The sequence below is a fragment of the Rhinopithecus roxellana genome, chromosome 7 (assembly GCF_007565055.1).
Source record: "Rhinopithecus roxellana isolate Shanxi Qingling chromosome 7, ASM756505v1, whole genome shotgun sequence".
NCBI classification, from domain to species: domain Eukaryota; kingdom Metazoa; phylum Chordata; class Mammalia; order Primates; family Cercopithecidae; genus Rhinopithecus; species Rhinopithecus roxellana.
Window position 1 is genome coordinate 13,573,328 of NC_044555.1, and position 17,951 is coordinate 13,591,278.

Genomic DNA, 17,951 nt, shown 5'->3' on the forward strand with positions numbered 1-17,951 from the left:
TACCACTTTGTCGACTAATGCCCTTTCTGTATTCCAGGATCCCATCCAGGCTACCACGTTGCATTTAGCCATCATGCCTCATTAGACTCCTCTGATCTGTGATAATTTTTCAACCTTTCCTTGTTTCTTGTAACCTTAAAAGTCTTAAGGATTACTAGCCAGGTATTTGTAGAATGTTCTTCAATTTGGAGTTGTTTTGTACTTTCCTCATGGCTAGACTGAAGCTATGGTTTTTGCAAAAGAATAATCATAGAGGTTAATGTCCTTATCATTATATCATATTGGAGGCATATGATATCAACGTGACTTATCACTGGTGATGTGAACTTCTATCACTTGGTTAAGTGGTGTTCATCACATTTCTTTACATAAAATGACTAGTATTTCCTCTTTTTATACTCAGTGCTTTAGATGCAACACACTAAATTCAGCCCACATTCAAACGGGGAGGAGAATCAAACTCTGTCTCCTGAAGAAGGGAATGTCTACTGTTATTTCAGATTATTCTGTAGGGAGATTTGTCCCTTCTCCTTTATTTATTTATTTATTTATTTATTTAATTTATTATCAGTATGGACTCATGAATGTTTTATACTTTGGGTTGTAGTCTAATGCCACATTATTTGGCATTTTTTGGTCAAATTGTTACAGCTTTGGCCACTGAGAACTTTTTCAGTTGGTTTGTGTGTCCTTTTGATAGACTCTCATCCGTTTGTTTTATGAGAACTTTCTGACTCTCTAGCACTACAAGATGCTCCACGTTCCTCTTGTATATTCACTGCCCCAGCTTTAAAACCAGCCATTTTTCTGAGGATTCCTGGTTCTTTTTATTGAAGAATGGGGTTAGAAATCAAGATCTGGGTGCTGGGTGTGATCACTGCTGCTGAAGTGTCATTGCTCCCAGAATCTCTCAGTAGAGAGAGTAAGAAAATGTATATATGTACTCTAACCCATGTATATACACATTTCTTTAATTATTTCTGCATCTGTCTATCTCTCTTTCTCTCTGTCTCTCTCTCTCTACATATATATATATATGTGTGTGTGTGTGTGTGTATGTGTGTGTGTGTATATAATATATATATATATATATATATATATATATACACACACTAGGGCAAAAACCCCAGGATACAGAAAGCCCTCTGTCCTTGCGATAAGGCAGAGGGTCTAATTGAGCTGATAATACAAGCCATCTGCAGATAGCAAAACTGAAAGAGCACACTGTAACACACACCCGCTGGGGCTTCGGGAGCTGTAAACACTCTACCCTAGACGCCGCTGTGGGGTCAGAGCCCAAAAACACTCCCCACGACCTGCCCTTCTGCATGCTGCCCCTAGGGGGTTGAGCAGTGGGACACCAAAGAAGCAAGCCACACCCCTGTTACATACCCAGCGAGGGGGATAAGGGAAATCTCCTCCCATTTCATATATAAAGCTAATTGTGAGTTCATACTGATGTCTCTAACTCTTATTTGGTACTACAGAGTTCATTTCACCTTTATTTCTTGCTTATCTATAATTTCCCTCTCTGACAGTGAGAAACCTGGTTCTCAACATGCATCATGAATTTACTTATTTATTCAACCCCAGACATACATGCAGGTTGAGAATTAGTAACCACAACCCCAGGGAAAAATAAATTCAGCAACTAGAGTTCAGTTTTTATGTACCATTCCTTTTGTCTTTAGCTTTCAGTTTCCTTCAAAACACCATTCAGCAAAGTTATTTATGCTAACTTCTTTTCCCCCACCTGCTTCAGTAAGGTTATGTCAAACACTGTAGTAAAGGCAGATTTAGTTGTCATAATCTATATTCCATCCTGAGATCCCTTGATATCCTGCTGATTTTTTTTTACTATGCATACATTAAAATGTACTTTTTTGACGTACGGTTCTATGAGTTTTGACAAATGCATTGAATCATATATCCACTCAGTGTTTTCAGTAACATACAGATCAGTTCCATCATCCTAAAATTCTACAGATTTTTGTTGAGGGGGGAATACTATGAGAAAGCACTTGGAACAAAATCTTTTTTCCTTTAAATACTTGGTTTTATGTGATGATGTTAAGGTCAGTTTATTTCCATATTTCCAAAAACATGTTTAAAACTTTTACAAATATCCTTACTCACCAAGAGTTCCTAATTACAGGGTTTAAAAAAATATTTATAGGTGTGATTATTAATTGTCAATTATAAGTCTTAACAGAGTAGCACTGAAGGCCCAAATACTGTGTCTTACTTTGTAACTCTCACTGCAAAAAAGAGGAGCTTGTCTACAGGATGCAAGCTCTTAATGGTTACCTATCATTGAATCTCAGTCCCTCACAGTGTTTGTCATACCACTGTCTAACAAAGAAATATATATTCAGTGTTCCATTAAGACATGAGATCTAAATTTGAAAATTCAACCCTCTCATTTTACTGTTGAGATTAAGATTGAGAATATTTAATATAATGAAGTTCCTAGAAGTCAATCACAGGATGGCTAAGATTCAGTCTATTGTGAATTTATTGCATTATGCTTTTGGCTCACAACATGGTAAAATAAGCACTGCTGACAGTCACTGTTGGACTTTGACAAATCTTCAAAATTGTTTTGGCCTACCATTTAGCAATTATGCTCCATTATACATATTTTTCATCTCTATTCTTTTCCACACCTGTCTCCTTAAGAAATGGCTGCCAGAAGATTTCTTTTTAAAAGTATAGTTTGGCATCTCTCACAACTTTATGCAGATAAATCCTGTGCATAATTAGGAGACAATTACAATATTTCATAAAGGTCATGAAAACCTACACAGAACTGTCCTATAGACAACCCACATTGGATGAAAATAATTGGTGTTGAAAAATTAAAGCTAAAGGGGCAGCTTCGCCTGCTTATTGAACTGATGGAATTGTTAATTTTGCCCAGTATCTCATAGCTGTCTGGTGGTTGTATTCTGTTGCTTTCTTCTATGTGCTAATAGGAAACATATGTGCATAAATTAAAACCATAACAATTACTTCATTTTCTAGAACCTAAAAAGCATATCTCAGAGATATTGCACGTTCAGTTCCACACCACTGCGATAAAGTGGATATCACAATTAAGTGAGTCACATCATTTTTTGTTTCCCAGTGCATATACAAGTTATGTTTATACTATACTGTAGTCTATTAACTGGGCAATAGCATTATGTCTTAAAAAGAATGTACATACCTTAATTAACAGTATTTATTAATAAAAATACTAATGATCATCTGAGCCCTCAGAAAGTCATAATCTTTTTGGTGGTGGATGGTCTTGCTTTGATGTTGATGACTGCTGACTGATCATGATGGTGGTTGCTGAAGATGGGAGTGACTGTGGCAATTTCTTAAAATAAGACAACGATGAAGTTTGCCACATGAATTGAATCTTCCTTTCCCAGAATATAGTGCTTTCAAAAAATGTGATGCTGTTTGATAGTATTTTACCCACAGTAGAACTTCTTTCAAAACAGGCATCAATCTTAAACCCTGGCACTGCTTTATCTGCTAAGTTTATGGAATATTCTGGATCCTTTATGGTCAATACAGCAATGTTCACAATGTCTTCACCAGGAGTAGATTCTGCCTCAAGAAACCACTTTCTTTGCTCATCCATAAGAAGTAATTCCCCATCTATTCAAGTTTTATCAAGAGACTGCAACAATATAGTCACATACACAGGCCCCACAATTAATTCTAGTTGTCTTGCTATTTCCACTACATCTGCAGTGACTTCTTCTACTGAAGTGTCGAACTCCTCATAGTCAGCCATGAAGGCTGGAATCATCTTCTTCTAAACTCCTGTTAACATTGTGATTCTGACCACCTTCCATGAATCATGAATGTTCTTAATGGCATCTGGAGTGGCAAATCCTTCCCAGAATAATTTCAATGTACTTTGCTCAGATCCATCAGAGAAATCTGTATCTATGGAACCTATAGCCTTATGAGGCTTATTTCTCAAATAACGAGACTTGAAAGTTGAAATGGCTCCTTGATATAGGGGCTGCAGAATGGATGTTGTGTTAGTAAGCATGAAAACATTAATCTCCTTGCACTTCCCTATCAGAGCTCTTGAGTGACCAGGTACATTGTCAATTATCAGTTTTATTTTGAAAGGAATCTTTTTTCCCTGAGCAGTAGGTCTCAACAGTGAGATAAAATTATGAGTAAACCATGTTGTAAACAGGTGTGCTGTCATCCAGGCTTTGTCATTCCGTTAACAGACCACAGGCAGAGTAGATTTATCATAATTACTAAGGGACCTAGGAATTTTGGAATAGTAAATAAGCATTAGCTTTAACTTAAAGCCATTAGTTGCCTCAGCCTTTAATAAGAGATACAGCCTGTCCTTTGAAGCTTTGAGGCCAGGCATTGACTTCCATTATCTATGTATGGAAGCAAGCCTTAGATGGCATCTTTTAACAATACAAGGCTATTTTGTTTACATTGAAATCTGTTTAGGCTAGTCACTTCCATCGATGGTTAATATGGTTTGGATGTTTCTTCCCTACAAATCTGATATTGAAATGTAATCCTCAGTGTTGGAGGTGAGGCCTGGGGGGAGGTATTTGGGTCATGAAGGAAGATTCTTCATGAATGATGGCTTAGTGACATCCCACTGGAGATGAGCGAGTTTTCACTGTGAGTTCACATGATATCTGGTTGTTTAAACATGTGTGGCACCTCTCCCCTCTGTCTCTTGCTCCTGCTCTTGCCATGTGACAACCTGCTCCCACTTCACCTTCTTCCATGAGTAAAAGTTTCCTGAGGCCTCACCATAAACCCAGCAGATGCTGGCATCATGCTTGAACAGCCTATAGACTCATGAGCCAATTAAACGTCCTTTCTTTATAAATTATCCAGCCTCAGGTATTTCTTTATAGTGACATAATGGACTAACACAGAAAATTGTACTGAGGGCGTGGGGGCTCATGCCTGTAATCCCAGCACTTTGGGAGACTGAGGCAGGAAGATCAGGAGTTCGAGACCAGCCTGAGCAACATGGTGAAACCCCATCTTTACTAAAAATAGAAAAATTAGCTAGGCATGTGGCACATACCCGTAATCCCAGCTACTTGGGAGACTGAAGCAGGAGAATCACTTGAACCTGAGAGGTGGAGGTTGCAGTGAGCCGAGATTGCACCACTGCACTCCAGCCTAGGCGATAGAGTCTTAAAAAAAAAAAAAAAAAAAGAAAGAAAGAAAGAAAGAAAGAAAGAAAAAGAAAATTGCACTGAGAAATGGGACATTGCTACAAAGATACCGGAAAATGTGGAAGTGGTTTTGGAACTGGGTAATGGGCAGAGGTTGGAAGAGTTTGGAGGGCTCAGAAGAAGGCAGGAAGATGAGGGAAAGTTTGGAACTTGTTGAAGACTGGTTGGGTGGTTGTGACCAAAATGCTGATAGAAATATGGACAGTGAAGGCCATACTGATGAGGTCTCAGTTGGGAATGTGGAAGTTATTGAGAACGCAGTAAAGGTAAATCCTGTTACACCCTAGCAGAGAACTTGGGTGCATTATGTTCATGTCCTAGAGATCTGTGGAAGTTTGAACTTAAGAGGGATAACTTACCCATATCTGGCAGAAGAAATTTCTAAGCAGCAAGGTGTTCAAGAAGCCTGTTAGAAGACTAGATGCTTCTAAAAAGCTAAATCAGGAGCAAAGGAATGACTTAACATTGGAACTTGTATTTAAAAGGGAAGCAGAGCATAAAATTTAGGAAAACTCACAGCCTGGCCCCTTGGTAAAGAATCCAGGCAGGCTGCAGAGCAACCACTTCCTAGACACAGTAGCATAACTAAAAGGCAGCCAAGTACTAATATCCAAGACAGTGGTAAAAAGGCCTTAAAGGCATTTCAGAAGTTTTTAAGACAGCTCTCTCATCACAGGCCCAGAGGCCTAGGAGGAAAGGATTGTTTCAGGTACCAGTCCCAGTGTGTTACTACCCTACTCAGCCTCAGGAAACTGCTCCTCACATCTTGGCTGCTCTGGCTCCAGCCTTGGCTCAAAGCGGCTCAGGCACAGCTCAGGCCACAACTCTGGATGGTGCAAGCCATAAGCCTTGGCAGTGTCTATGCGGTGTCAAGTCGGTGCATGGAATGCAAGAGTGAAGGAGGTTTGGAAGCTTTCCCCTAGATGTCAGAGGATGTATGAAGAAGCCTAGGTGCCAGTAAGAAGCCTTCCACAGAGGCAGAACCCTCACAGGGAGACTACTAGGAAAGTGCAGAGAAGAAATGTGGGGTTGGAGTCCCCACAAAGAGTTCTCCCCACCAGTGCACTGCCTAGTGAAGCTGTGAAAAGGGGGCTGCTGCCCTCCAGACTCCAGAATGGTATAGCCATGGACAGCTTGCATCCTGAGCCTGGAAAAGTTACAGGCACTCAACTCCAACCCGTGATAGCAGTCACACAGGCTGCAACCTGCAAAGCCACAGGGGTAGGGCTGCCCAAGGCCTTAGGAACCCAACCCTTGCCCCAGTATGCCCTGGATATGGGACATGGAGTCAAGGAGATTATTTTGGAGCTTTAAGATTTAATGCTGACCCTGCTGGGTTTCAGACTTGCATGGAGCCTATAGTCTTTTTCTTTTGGCCAATTTCTTGCTTTCAGAATGGTAGTGTTTATCCAATGCCTGTACCACCATTGTATCTTGTGAGTAAATAACTTGTTTTGATTTTATAGGCTCGTAGGTGGAAGATGAGTCTCAGATGAAACTTAAGACTTTGAACTTGATGCTGGAATGAGTTAAGACTTTTGGAGACTATTGGCAGGGCGTAATGGCGTCTTTCAATGTGAGAAGAACATGAGATTTAGGGGGCAAGAGGTGCAATTTTGAAATGCAATCCTCAGTGTTGGAGGTGGAACCTGGGGGTGGTGTTTGGATCATGGGGGAAGATCACTCATGAATGGTTTAGCACAGTCTCCTTGGTGATGAGTGAGTTTTCACTCTGAGTTTGCATGAGATCTGGTTGTTCTGGTTGTTTAAAAGCATGTTCCCCCCACCCCTGCCACCTTGTTCCCCTTTTTTGCCATGTGATGTGTCTTCTCTGGCTTCACCTTCTGACACGAGTAAAAGTTCCATGAGGCCTCACCAGGAGCTGAGCAGATGCCAGTGCTATGCTCTTACAGCCTGCAGAGCCATGAGCTAATAAAACCTTTCTTTACAAATTACCCATCCTCACATACTTCTTTATAGCAACGCAACATACAAACACAATGGTTTTAGTTATATTTTCTGGATAACTTGCTGCAGCACTTGTTGCTTTACCTTGAACTTTTATGTTATAGAGATGCCTTCTTTCCTTACACATAATGAACCAACTTCTGCTAGCTTCATGATTTTCTTCTGCAGCTTGCTCACCTCTCAGCCTTCATAGAACTGAAGAAAGTTAAGGCCTGCCTGACTCTGGATTAGGTTTTGGCTTAAGGGAATGTTGTGGTCGGTTTGATCTATGCAGATCACTCAAACTTTCTGCATATCAGCAATAAGGCTGTTTCAGTTTCTTATCATTTATGTGCTCACTGGAGTAGTACTTTTAATTTCCTTCAGAAACTTTTCCTTTTCATTTACAACTTAGTCAACTATTTGGCACAAGATGCCTAGCTTTTGACCTATCTCAGCTTTTCTGATGCTTTCCTCACTAAGCTTAATCATTTCTAGCATTTGATTTAAAGTGAGAAACGTGTGACTCTTCCTTTCACTTGAACACTTAGAGGCCATTGTTGGGTTATTGATTGGCCTATTTTCCATATTCTTGTGTCTTAGGGAATAGGAAGGCCATAATAGAGGGAGACAGACACTGGAATGGCTGATCAGTGGGGCACTGAGAACACACACAACATTGATTGAATAAGTTCATCATGTTATAATGGGCACAGTTCATGGTGTGCCGTAACAGTTACTATGGTGACATCAAATATCACCAATCACATCTTGCCTGTAATCCCAGTTGCTCAGGGGGATCACTTGAGGCCAGGAGTTCCAGACCAGCCTGGGCAACACAGCGAGACCCCACCTCTAACAAAATTTTGTAAAAAAATAGGCTAGCCAGGGGTAGTGGTTCAGGCATGTAGTCCCCCCTACCTGGGAGGCTGGGGTGGGAGGATCCCCTGAACCCAGGAGGCTGCAGTGAGCTATGATTGCACTACTGTGCTCCAGCCTGGGTAATAGAACAAGACTGTCTAAGAAAAAAAAGAAAAGATCATCAATTACAAATCACCATAACAGATAAAATTATAAGGAACATTTGAAGTATGGCAAGAATTACCAAAATGTGGCAGAGGCATGAAGTGACCACATGCTGTTGGAAAAATGGTGCTGATAGACTTGCTTATTGCAGAGTTGCCAAAAAACTTCAATTTGTAAACAAAACAAAAGCAATATCTGCAAAGCACAGTAAAGTGAAGTGCAATAAAACAAAGTATGCCTATACTACATCAGCTTCATTGAGAGAGAGAGAGAGACAGGGAGAGAGAAAGAACGAGGGAGAGAGGAAGCCAAGGAGGATGACTAAGAGGCAGTTGCCCCCGGCCAGGACTAGGATGAGGTGTAGAGGCTGTGTCCCCCATCTCCAGGGCTGAACTGAGGCCCGAGCACTCCTGCAGCAAAGCCAACCTTGCCAAATAATGTCTCTATGAGACCGGAGGACTTTCTTTTCTTCCAGGCAGGTTTGGATTTGGGGTGGATTTTAGTTTTGTTTCTCTCCCCTCTTCTTTTTTAATGGTGTATTATCTTTGTTATTTTTTTTTTATTTTTTGAGGCAGAGTCTTGCTCTGGAGTCACCCAGGCTGTAGTGCAGTGGTGTGATCTTGGCTCACTGCAAGCTCTGCTGCCTGGGTTCAAGTGATTCTCCTGCCTCAGCCTCCCAAGTAGCTGGGATTACAGGTGCGTGCCACCATGCCCAGCTAATTTTTTTGTGTGTTTTTAGTAGAGACGGGGTTTCAGCATCTTGGCCAGGCTGGTCTTGAACTCCTGACCTCGTGATCCACCCGTCTTGGCCTCACAAAGTGATGGGATTACAGGCATGAGCCACCGCGTCCGGCCAATGGTGTTTTACCTTTGATTCACTTTTATACCTCACCCCTGGTTGTTATCTTTCTTCATCAACATCTTTTCCCGATTTTGTCCCCTTCTCTCCCCAGATCTCTTAGCTACCTTCCAACCCAGGGAGCAGCAGTGTAGACAGGAAGCCACAGGCCTGAGACTCTATCTCCTCTCCTTCTTAGAGCCTGGAGCAGGCCAGGAGAAGGAGGTGGTGTTCTCCAGTTCCCCAGCACTGAGGAAGAATGGGGTTCTTACTATGTCACCCTTCCCTTTCTCTCCTGCTCCCAGGACTGGGCCACTTCTGAGTGAGTCAGCGGATCCCAGCTCAGCTCACACTGAGTATGTAAGAATGTGTGTGTGTGTGTGTGTGTGTGTGTGTGTGTGTGTGTGTGTGTGTATCAAGTTCAACTTCTCCCTTTAGGGACCTATAATTCCTCCAGATGGCAAATGTCCAAGTCTAAGTAACCAGGGGATTTATTCAGTCCAAAGCATGTGGGGGAGGTTGCATCAGTCAGGGTTCAATCAGAGAAACAAACACTCTGATTGAACAAATATAAGATGATACACATATGGGGGTGATACACATATAATAAGGGACTTATAATAGGGTCTAGCCCTTATTGAATTGTGAAAGCCGGTTAATCAGTCTCAGTGAGGCTTTTGTCTTTGCATCATATGCTGGAATCTGAAGTCAGCAGGGAAGTCAGGAAGAAGAGATGTTGCAAAGTAGAGGAAGCAAGGGTAAATGGAATCCATGAGGAATATCTGGAGCTCTCAAGGACTGACTGGTACCCAAGTTGATCTTCCACTGCCTCTAAACCTCCAATTTCAATGACATGACTGTCCTGCCAAAAAAAGTGGGCATTCTTTTTTATGGAGCTGGTGAAGAAGAAGGAAGATATGAAGGAGAACTGGAGCAATTGTAGGCCCAGCTGCTGCCCCCACACCAAGGTAAGCCAGGATATAAGCAAAAATATTCATGAGCTGTAGTAGCACATTTCTTAGCATAAAACAAATGTGGCTACTACTTTACCTTTGCCTCCTAAATCTTTTACCAAATGCCTCTTGTAGCACGAGCAATCTCAGAACCATTCAGGGAACTCTCAGTAAAGTTTTAGTTTAGCTAAGTGAGCAGAATATAAATCCCCCAGAGGCAGACCTTCTAAACAGCAGGTGGGGAAAGAACTTCGTAATTTATCTGCTTTCACTTTTGCTAACACTGACACTGTCACTTGAAATCCCAAATGATTTTTTAAAAATGTTTTGTTAATATTATTGCTGGTATGTATCCCATGAAGTTATACAGGGTGCCCCAAACTTGGAATTCTAGTTTTAACACTCTTCTTATGGACTATAAATTCTCTTTTGGGACTCTTAAGATCTTTTCCTGAGAGCAGACCTTGGTAGGGGCTTCTTGAGGCTCCCAGACCCCCGGGCAGTTGTCCCTAACTTTGGATCTCAGTGAGTAGGAACTTCAGTCGTTATGTTCCATTCTAAATTCTAATCTCATTATGCAAATTGCTCTACATTTTCCCAAAAACACAGAGATAATACTCATTTCAAGAAGTATTATCAAAGAAAGCCATTGTTAGGACACAGGATGTTTCATTACATCCTTTTCCCAAGAAAAGTCTGCAAAGAATGGTGTGGTATAGTTCATGGGTGTTGGGAAAAGGGGATCTTCTGAATTCATTCACACAAATAACACATACAAAATAAAGACGAATATTTTTATTGAGCAGTAATTGGACATCCAGTGCCCTTATTTAATTTATATTAAATGAGGCATAAAACAATTTTTAAAGCAATTCAAACAGCAGAGAGAATTTTAAGCAATGTGAGGATGTCAAATAGGATTTTTCTACCAATTACACCAAACGGTTATGTGTAAGTATAAACAATTTTTACTGCAACTTGTTCTTAAAAGTTAATTAAAATGTATTTTCAAATATGAGAGATTTTTATACCAGTAGCTGGCATTTACAGGAAATAGCTGTCCCAGGAGGACTTCCTGGAAGGTAACCCTGTAGGAGTTCCCAACCTTAAAACTTCAAGAAAACTTAATACACAGAGTAAACAATGTCATGTGACCAAATTTAATTTAGTTCTTACCAGCTACAGTGTACTCAAATTTTTAAAAATTATTAATATATGGATTCAGAAAATGTAGACAATCTCATGTTATTTATTCTGAGGGAATGAATTATCTGGTTAGGAATTAATCTACACACTACTTCTTCCCTTTACCTTTTCTGAGACTGTGTGTGTGCACGGCCAAGTGTTAGGAATTAATTTGCACACTACTTCGCCTTTCCTTTTCTGAGACTGTGTGTGTGCAGCCAAGTGTCAGTATCGATAGAACAAAACTATAGTTTGTCTTATTTTACTTCTAAAGAAGAAACATATTTCTGAAATTTTCAGGTTAACTGAAGAACTTGATCTTCAGAAAAAATTGTTAAAGATGAAAAAAAGTAAAAAGGTAACTGTTTTCAGAATGTCAGATTTGAGTAGATGCATCTAATAAGGGTATTAATTTTTTCAACAAAATTCAGAAAATCTAGAGGTCAACTATAAGGGAACAAGGGAAAAGAGGCATAAATAAGTTGCGTATGCACTCATGTAAGAATAAGGGGTAACAAAAGAGGCATAAAGAAACCAAGAGGAAAGGAATGAGAGAAAGAATGTATGGAAGAAAGAAAGGAAAGTAGAGAGGAAGGAATGGAAGAGATGGTTTTCAGCATATATTGTGGAAATTAGAAGACAAAAAGCAAATCTATGAATCTATTGACAATTCTAAATTAGTCAAACTGAATTTTAAAGTCCAGTGTACTTAGGTGGCATCTAGCTGGACTGGGTATGAGGCCTTCAGGATGGCATGCACTGCACTCGGTCTTGGCCCTCCTCCTCCTCGGATGTCTCTGAGGTGCTGGAAGACTCATCCGATTCTTCATCTGGAAATTCGGCTTCACCACTTCTCCAGCCCCGGTGATGACCTCTCTGTGTCAGGTGACGCATGAGGAACCAAAGCATGTACTGGTCAAACAGGCTGGCATGGTGCAAGCTATCTTCATCTCGTTCCCACTTGTTCTTCTTAATCACCTTCTTTAATCCAGTAAGCCCAGTGGCAGCTTTAGCTGTGGGTGTCCAGATCTTCACATTATGATCTAGGCCACTGGTCGCCAGCACAGGTAGGTAAGGGTGGGGTTCAAGACAGTTTATTGTACCTTCCCTGTTCCCCTTTAGGAACTGGATGATCTGGCAGGATGATTTCTCCCAGAAGAAGATATGCCCGCAATCACTACCGCTCACTACAAACTCACTTCTGGGGCCATAGAAATTAACACCTTTGACTGTGGTATTGTTTCTGTGCCCCTTAAATCTCTTCGTGTATTGAGCACCATCACTGTAAGAGGAGTTGAAGAGGTAAATATCTTCATCATTGTAGCTGGCTAGGAGCTCTGTGCCATCGTGACTGTACACAACACAGGTGATGTTTGTTGGGAAAACACAATTAACCAGATGATGAGGAGTGAATTTCTTGAGCACTCCATTGTTTTCTTTCTCATCAATTCTCCTCTGGTCATAAATTCTTACAAACTGATCTTGTCCGCCCACTGCAAATTGGTAGGTATTGGCGGGATTCACAGTAATTGTATACAGTCCCACTTTCTTATCCTTTTCTCTTGTTACCACAACTTTTGAAGCTGGCCGGTCTTGTCTGAGGTCAATGGTGAAGACAACAGCATCTTCACCCGAAGTGAGGAACTGAGAAGGAGAGTCAGGCACCAGAGCCAACTTGTGGGCAGGTCCCCTGTGCTGGGCCACACACTTAGTATTCTCGAAATATGATGCACTAATTAGTTCTGCTACCCGTACCTGCCCATCACGGGCACACATGGCCAGGGTGGAATCACCACAATTAGGAAGGAATTTGGCCTGGAAGACATTGTTTGTGTGACCACTTTCAAAGTTGAGTACTGGCTTCTGCCGTACCCAGTCCCACACTATCACCTTTAGGTCATCACCGCTACTGGCCAGCCGGGTGCCACGCTGGTTAAAGTGTACAGTATTAACACAACCGACATGCTCTGCAAGACGATATTGCAGGCGGAAACGCTGCACAAAGGCTCTTGCCCCACAGGCCTCATATACAAAATGGGGACGTGAACCCAGCTGCCGCTGATGAAGAGCAGTAACGACCTGCCAGCGAGGTCGGGGCAGGGGAGATGTCTCTGAGGAAACCCACTCCTCCAGCGCCGGATCCTCCTCTAACAAATACTGCTCATGGTTGGCGCCACTGCATTGTGGACCCGCCCGAGGCTGTTCTTCTTCCTCCTCCTCCTCCTCCTCCGCCTCCTCTCCTCCCTCCGCCTCCTCCCTTCCCTCCTCCTGTATCTCCTCTTCCTCCTCCCTTTCTGTCTCCTCCTCTCCCACTAAAGGGTAATGGAATAAACTTTCACCACTCGTGAGGAAATGCTGAAAGTCCTCCATGCTGTCAAGTTCGATGTCTTCACTTGCACTTTCTCGGTCTGAGCTTCGATTTTCTGTGCCGGCATCGTTGGGGAATCCACCATCCCTGGTATCACCGCCATCTCCGGTCACTGTCACACTCAGCTCTGAGGTCGCCATGTCAGTGTCTGACGAGGCCTCTGTCGCCGCCACCGCTCCAGACTGCTCCTCTGGGCTGCTGAACAGGTTTTCAGTCCCTAGGTCTGGTAAGCCGTCTGTGCTTCCCTCTTGGTGGGACATCTCAAACGATATTTGCTGTAGCTGAACTGGAACTGCAAAGGCCAGGCCCCTGAAAGCTCTGGGAAGAAAGTTGGCCCGCGGTTAGAACTGATGGTCGTCAAGGAAGTAAGCACGTGACAATCAAACGCCAATCTGATTGGCTAAAGGGGACAATAAACTATTCTGCCGAGGCAGTTGCCAGTATGGGATCCCATGAGGTTCAGAAAGCTTCTTACCTGCTCGCCTCCTCGCAGCATCCAGATTGCTCTAGGTTTTCCAGGCCCAGAGCCCCACCCCGACAGGCATCTTACACTGTGAGTAGCTGCGGCTTTTTGAAGATGAAACTTGCTGCACCTTGGAAAATGTTCTTATTAGAGAACCATGAGCAAACGTGATCCTCTTTAAGCAAAATAGTTTTTAGAAGCCTCTCAGTGTTTTGCTTGAAGGTAATGTACTCTATTAAATGAAGATGTAGGCAAGAACAGTGAAAAGTTAGCTAAGTGTCCTACAGCTAGTGACTTTTTGACATACAAGAAATATCTTAAATCGAGCAGCTTGAGGGAAACCTTGAGTGCTCTAACTGGTAGAATCGATATAGGGTTGCTAGATAAAATATGGTATGCATAGTTAATTGCATTTCAGATGAAGGATGAATACATTTTTTAGTATGGGTAGGTCTCAAATATTACGTTAGATATATTGCCACTAAAATTTTATTTAGTATTTATCTGAAATTCAAATTTAACATGGTGTCTTCTATTTTTATTTGTTAAATCTGGCAGGCTCCTTTAGTGAAAAGAATTTAGACCCTCAGTGTAATGAAGGCTGAAATCAACTCATCAATTGAAAGTGGACATTGAAATGAGTAATGGCTTCACCTATTTGAGATAGAAGTAGTACTTCCTTTTTTTCTTATGCCACTAGAGTTCCTATATATCTATTTAGAGTTAATTCAATTTAAGATAGGGAACACCAATACAAATTTTATGGAAAAAGAAATTATGTGATGTCATAGAACTACAAAATCTTTTACATATCACCCACAATATGTCAGAGGTTTCTGTGGGGCCTCTAAGGAACAGAAAACAGCTCTACAGAGACAGTTAATTGGCATTACTGTGTTAATTTAATAGTTTCTGTGAATGAATTATCTAAGGTGATGTCAGCATATTTTCAAAGGGCTACAGTAAACTGCTAACTAAGAATGCCAGAATGAGGAAAACAAAGTTTTCCTCAGAGTAACTGCAAGGTAAATGCAAAATTGATTAAAAGTAGAAGTACACAGTCTTCTAAAGAAAGCAGATGGCTCCAAGGCCAATAGTAACAGAAAGATATGTAAAAGAGTATTCATAGCAACTTGTAAAGCCTAGCACAGCAAACTGAAAACCACTGAAAAGCCCATCAAGAATAACATGAATATATAATGGAATAATGTACAGAAGTGAGTAGACTAGACTAGAATTGAATACATGAGCATGGATGAATCTTTAACACAATGATGAGTGAAAACACAATTAACAAGGATAGTCAATAATTTCAATTTTTTGCAAGTCTATATTATTTTCATATAAAATAACATCATTTAAAAAGGCAAGGGAGTAATTGATTCACAACTCAGGATAATGATTAAATTTCAAAAAGAGAAGAAGGTTGAAATCTGAGAAAGATGCAACTTCAAAAATTCTTGGCATTATTTATATCTTATCCTCAGTATAGGTGTCCAGTTATTCTTTTTATTATTTATTGCAAGGCATACACATTTTATGTGTATGATATATTGCATAGTAATTCTTTAAAAGAATTCATGTTCATAAACAAAGGGTCTTGCTCAGCCATGGAACACAAAAACAGGAAACCTAGAGCATCAAAGCCTAACATACCCATAAAGGAATTGCCCAGGAAAGGAAATGTCTTAGTCCATTTTGCTTTGCTCTAAAGGAATAGCTGAGGCTGGGTAAGTTAGAAAGAAAAGTGGTTTTGTTTTTTTTTGTTTTTTTTTTTTTTTTTTGAGACAGAGTCTCGCTCTGTTGCCCGGTTTTTTTTACTTGGTTAAAAGGTCAGCAGGCTGTACAAGAGGCAGGCACGAGGTTCTGCTTTTAGTGAGGAACTCAGGAAGCTTTAATCATGGCAGAAGGAGAAGGGGAGCGGGAGTGTCACGTGGTAAGAGAGGGAGTGGGAAAAGAGGAGGTGCAAAACTCTTTTTAACAATCACATCTTGTGAGAACTAATAGAGTGAGAAATTACTCATTATCTGGAGAGAAGGCACCAAGCCATTCATGAAGGTTCTATCCCCATGATCCAAACACCTCCCACCTGGCCCCACTTTCAACACTGGGCATCAATTTTTTTGATAGCTTTTAATTGTGCTTTTCTTCAACTTAGTTCATTAAAATATATTTATTTTAAATATCCTATAAATAAAGTGACCACCAACTAATGTGGAATATAGGTCACCCCTCAGTATGATATTTGTTTTAAGCAGTGTTTCTCATAGGAATTTTATTGATTGTACAGTAGTTACAATAATGTCAAATATAATGATGTATACAATTTAAACGAGATAGGCCAGTTAAGAACTTACATAATATAAAAATATACATATTAAAAGTTAGCCAAGTGGACAGATGCATGTAACAGGGAGAGCAGGTAACAGGAACCCCTTTAATTATCAGTCAAGGGCCCAGATGCAGGAATCTTGTTTTCCCTTCCATTACAGTAAACAGTGTTCATTAACAGATACAGGTCTTCCAGATACATCTAAACACACGGGAGTAAGTTGTGAATTGCTGTGTGTACAGTCTAAAGTGGTGGAATTGCGATCTTCCTGTGATACTCCTGAGAAAAAGTAAATAGTGAACCCCATGCAAGTAGTAGGAAGCCTTGGTCTTTTATCATAGGTTGGACTTGAAGATATTTAACTCCTGACATTAATATCTGTAAACAGGCCCGGCATGGTGGCTCACATCTATAATTCCAGCACTTTGGGCGGCTGAGGTGGACATATCATTTGAGGTCAGGAATTTGAGACCAGCCTGGCCAACGTGGTGAAACCCCATCTCTACTAAAATACAAAAAATTAGCCGGGTGTGGTGGTACACACCCGTAATTCCAGCTACTTGGGAGGCTGAGGTGGGAGGATCACTTGAGCCCAGGAGGTGGAGGTTGCAGTGAGCTGAGATCATACCACTGCACTCCAGCCTGGGTGACAGAGTGAGACCCTGTCTCAAAAAATAAATAAAAATAATAAATAATAAAAGCCAGGCATGGTGGCTCATGCCTGTAATCCCAGCACTTTGGGAGGGTGAGGTAGGTGGATCACTTGCAGTCAGGAGTTTGAGACCAGCCTGGCTAACATGGCAAAACCCCCTCTCTACTAAAAATTAGCAGGTCGTGGTGGCGTGAATGTGGTCCCAGCTACTCGGGAGGCTGAGGCACAAAAATCACTTGCACTCGGGAGGCGGAGGTTGCAGTGAGCCGAGGTTACGCCACTGCACTCCAGACTGGGTGAAAGAGTGAGACTCTGTCTCAAATAACAAACAAACAAAATATTCGTAAACAGCACATGCCCCCTTTTGCTATGTTTTCTCCAAAAATGGCATGGACTTAGGGTGGGAGAATTCTGATGGTCGTTTGACCTAACAGTGAACTACTGAACTACTGTTTAAAATGTGAGAACCTTTCAAAAAAAAAATTAGACAGGTGTGATAGCGTGTGCTTATAGTCCCAGCTACTCAGAAGGCTGAGACAAGCCAATCCCATCCCTTGGGCCTGGGAGATCGAGGCTGCAGTGAGCCGTATTTGTGCCACTGCACTCCAGCCTGGGTCACGGAGTAAGACCCTATCTCAAAAAATAAAATGAAATGAAATAAAAAATAAAGTGTGAGAACCTTTAAATACTACTTAGTTACAGTTTAAAAAATGGGGATCATCCATAGCTATAAGTCAAAAGGTAGAAGGGAGTGCATCTTAATTTTTATGCTTTTAGTTTTACTGTTCTGTGGTTTCTATGGCTGTCCTAAAGAATGACACTGGTACACTGCTGGTTTCTTTACCAACGCAGACACTAGTTAGAGCACTTAGATCAGACAAAACCCGAAATAGAAGAAATGTCACTCTTTTTCTCTGGGATCTTCTAAGAAACTAGACTAAAATTATGAATTA

The 17,951-nt window shown here is 41.2% G+C and overlaps 1 protein-coding gene across 3 annotated transcripts in view; it reads right to left on the reverse strand.

Moving 5' to 3' along the window:
• Nucleotides 1–10,774: 10,774 nt before the first annotated feature.
• The window catches only part of DCAF8L2 (DDB1 and CUL4 associated factor 8 like 2), a 181,329-nt gene continuing 174,152 nt past the window's right edge, over nt 10,775–17,951 (reverse strand). For all 3 annotated transcript variants that reach the window (XM_030934416.1, XM_030934415.1, XM_030934414.1), the window contains one exon: nt 10,775–13,869. In XM_030934416.1, coding sequence (XP_030790276.1) covers nt 11,928–13,811 — 1,884 coding nt within the window. In that variant the 5' untranslated portion in view covers nt 13,812–13,869 and the 3' untranslated portion in view covers nt 10,775–11,927. The remainder of the gene's footprint in view (nt 13,870–17,951) is intronic.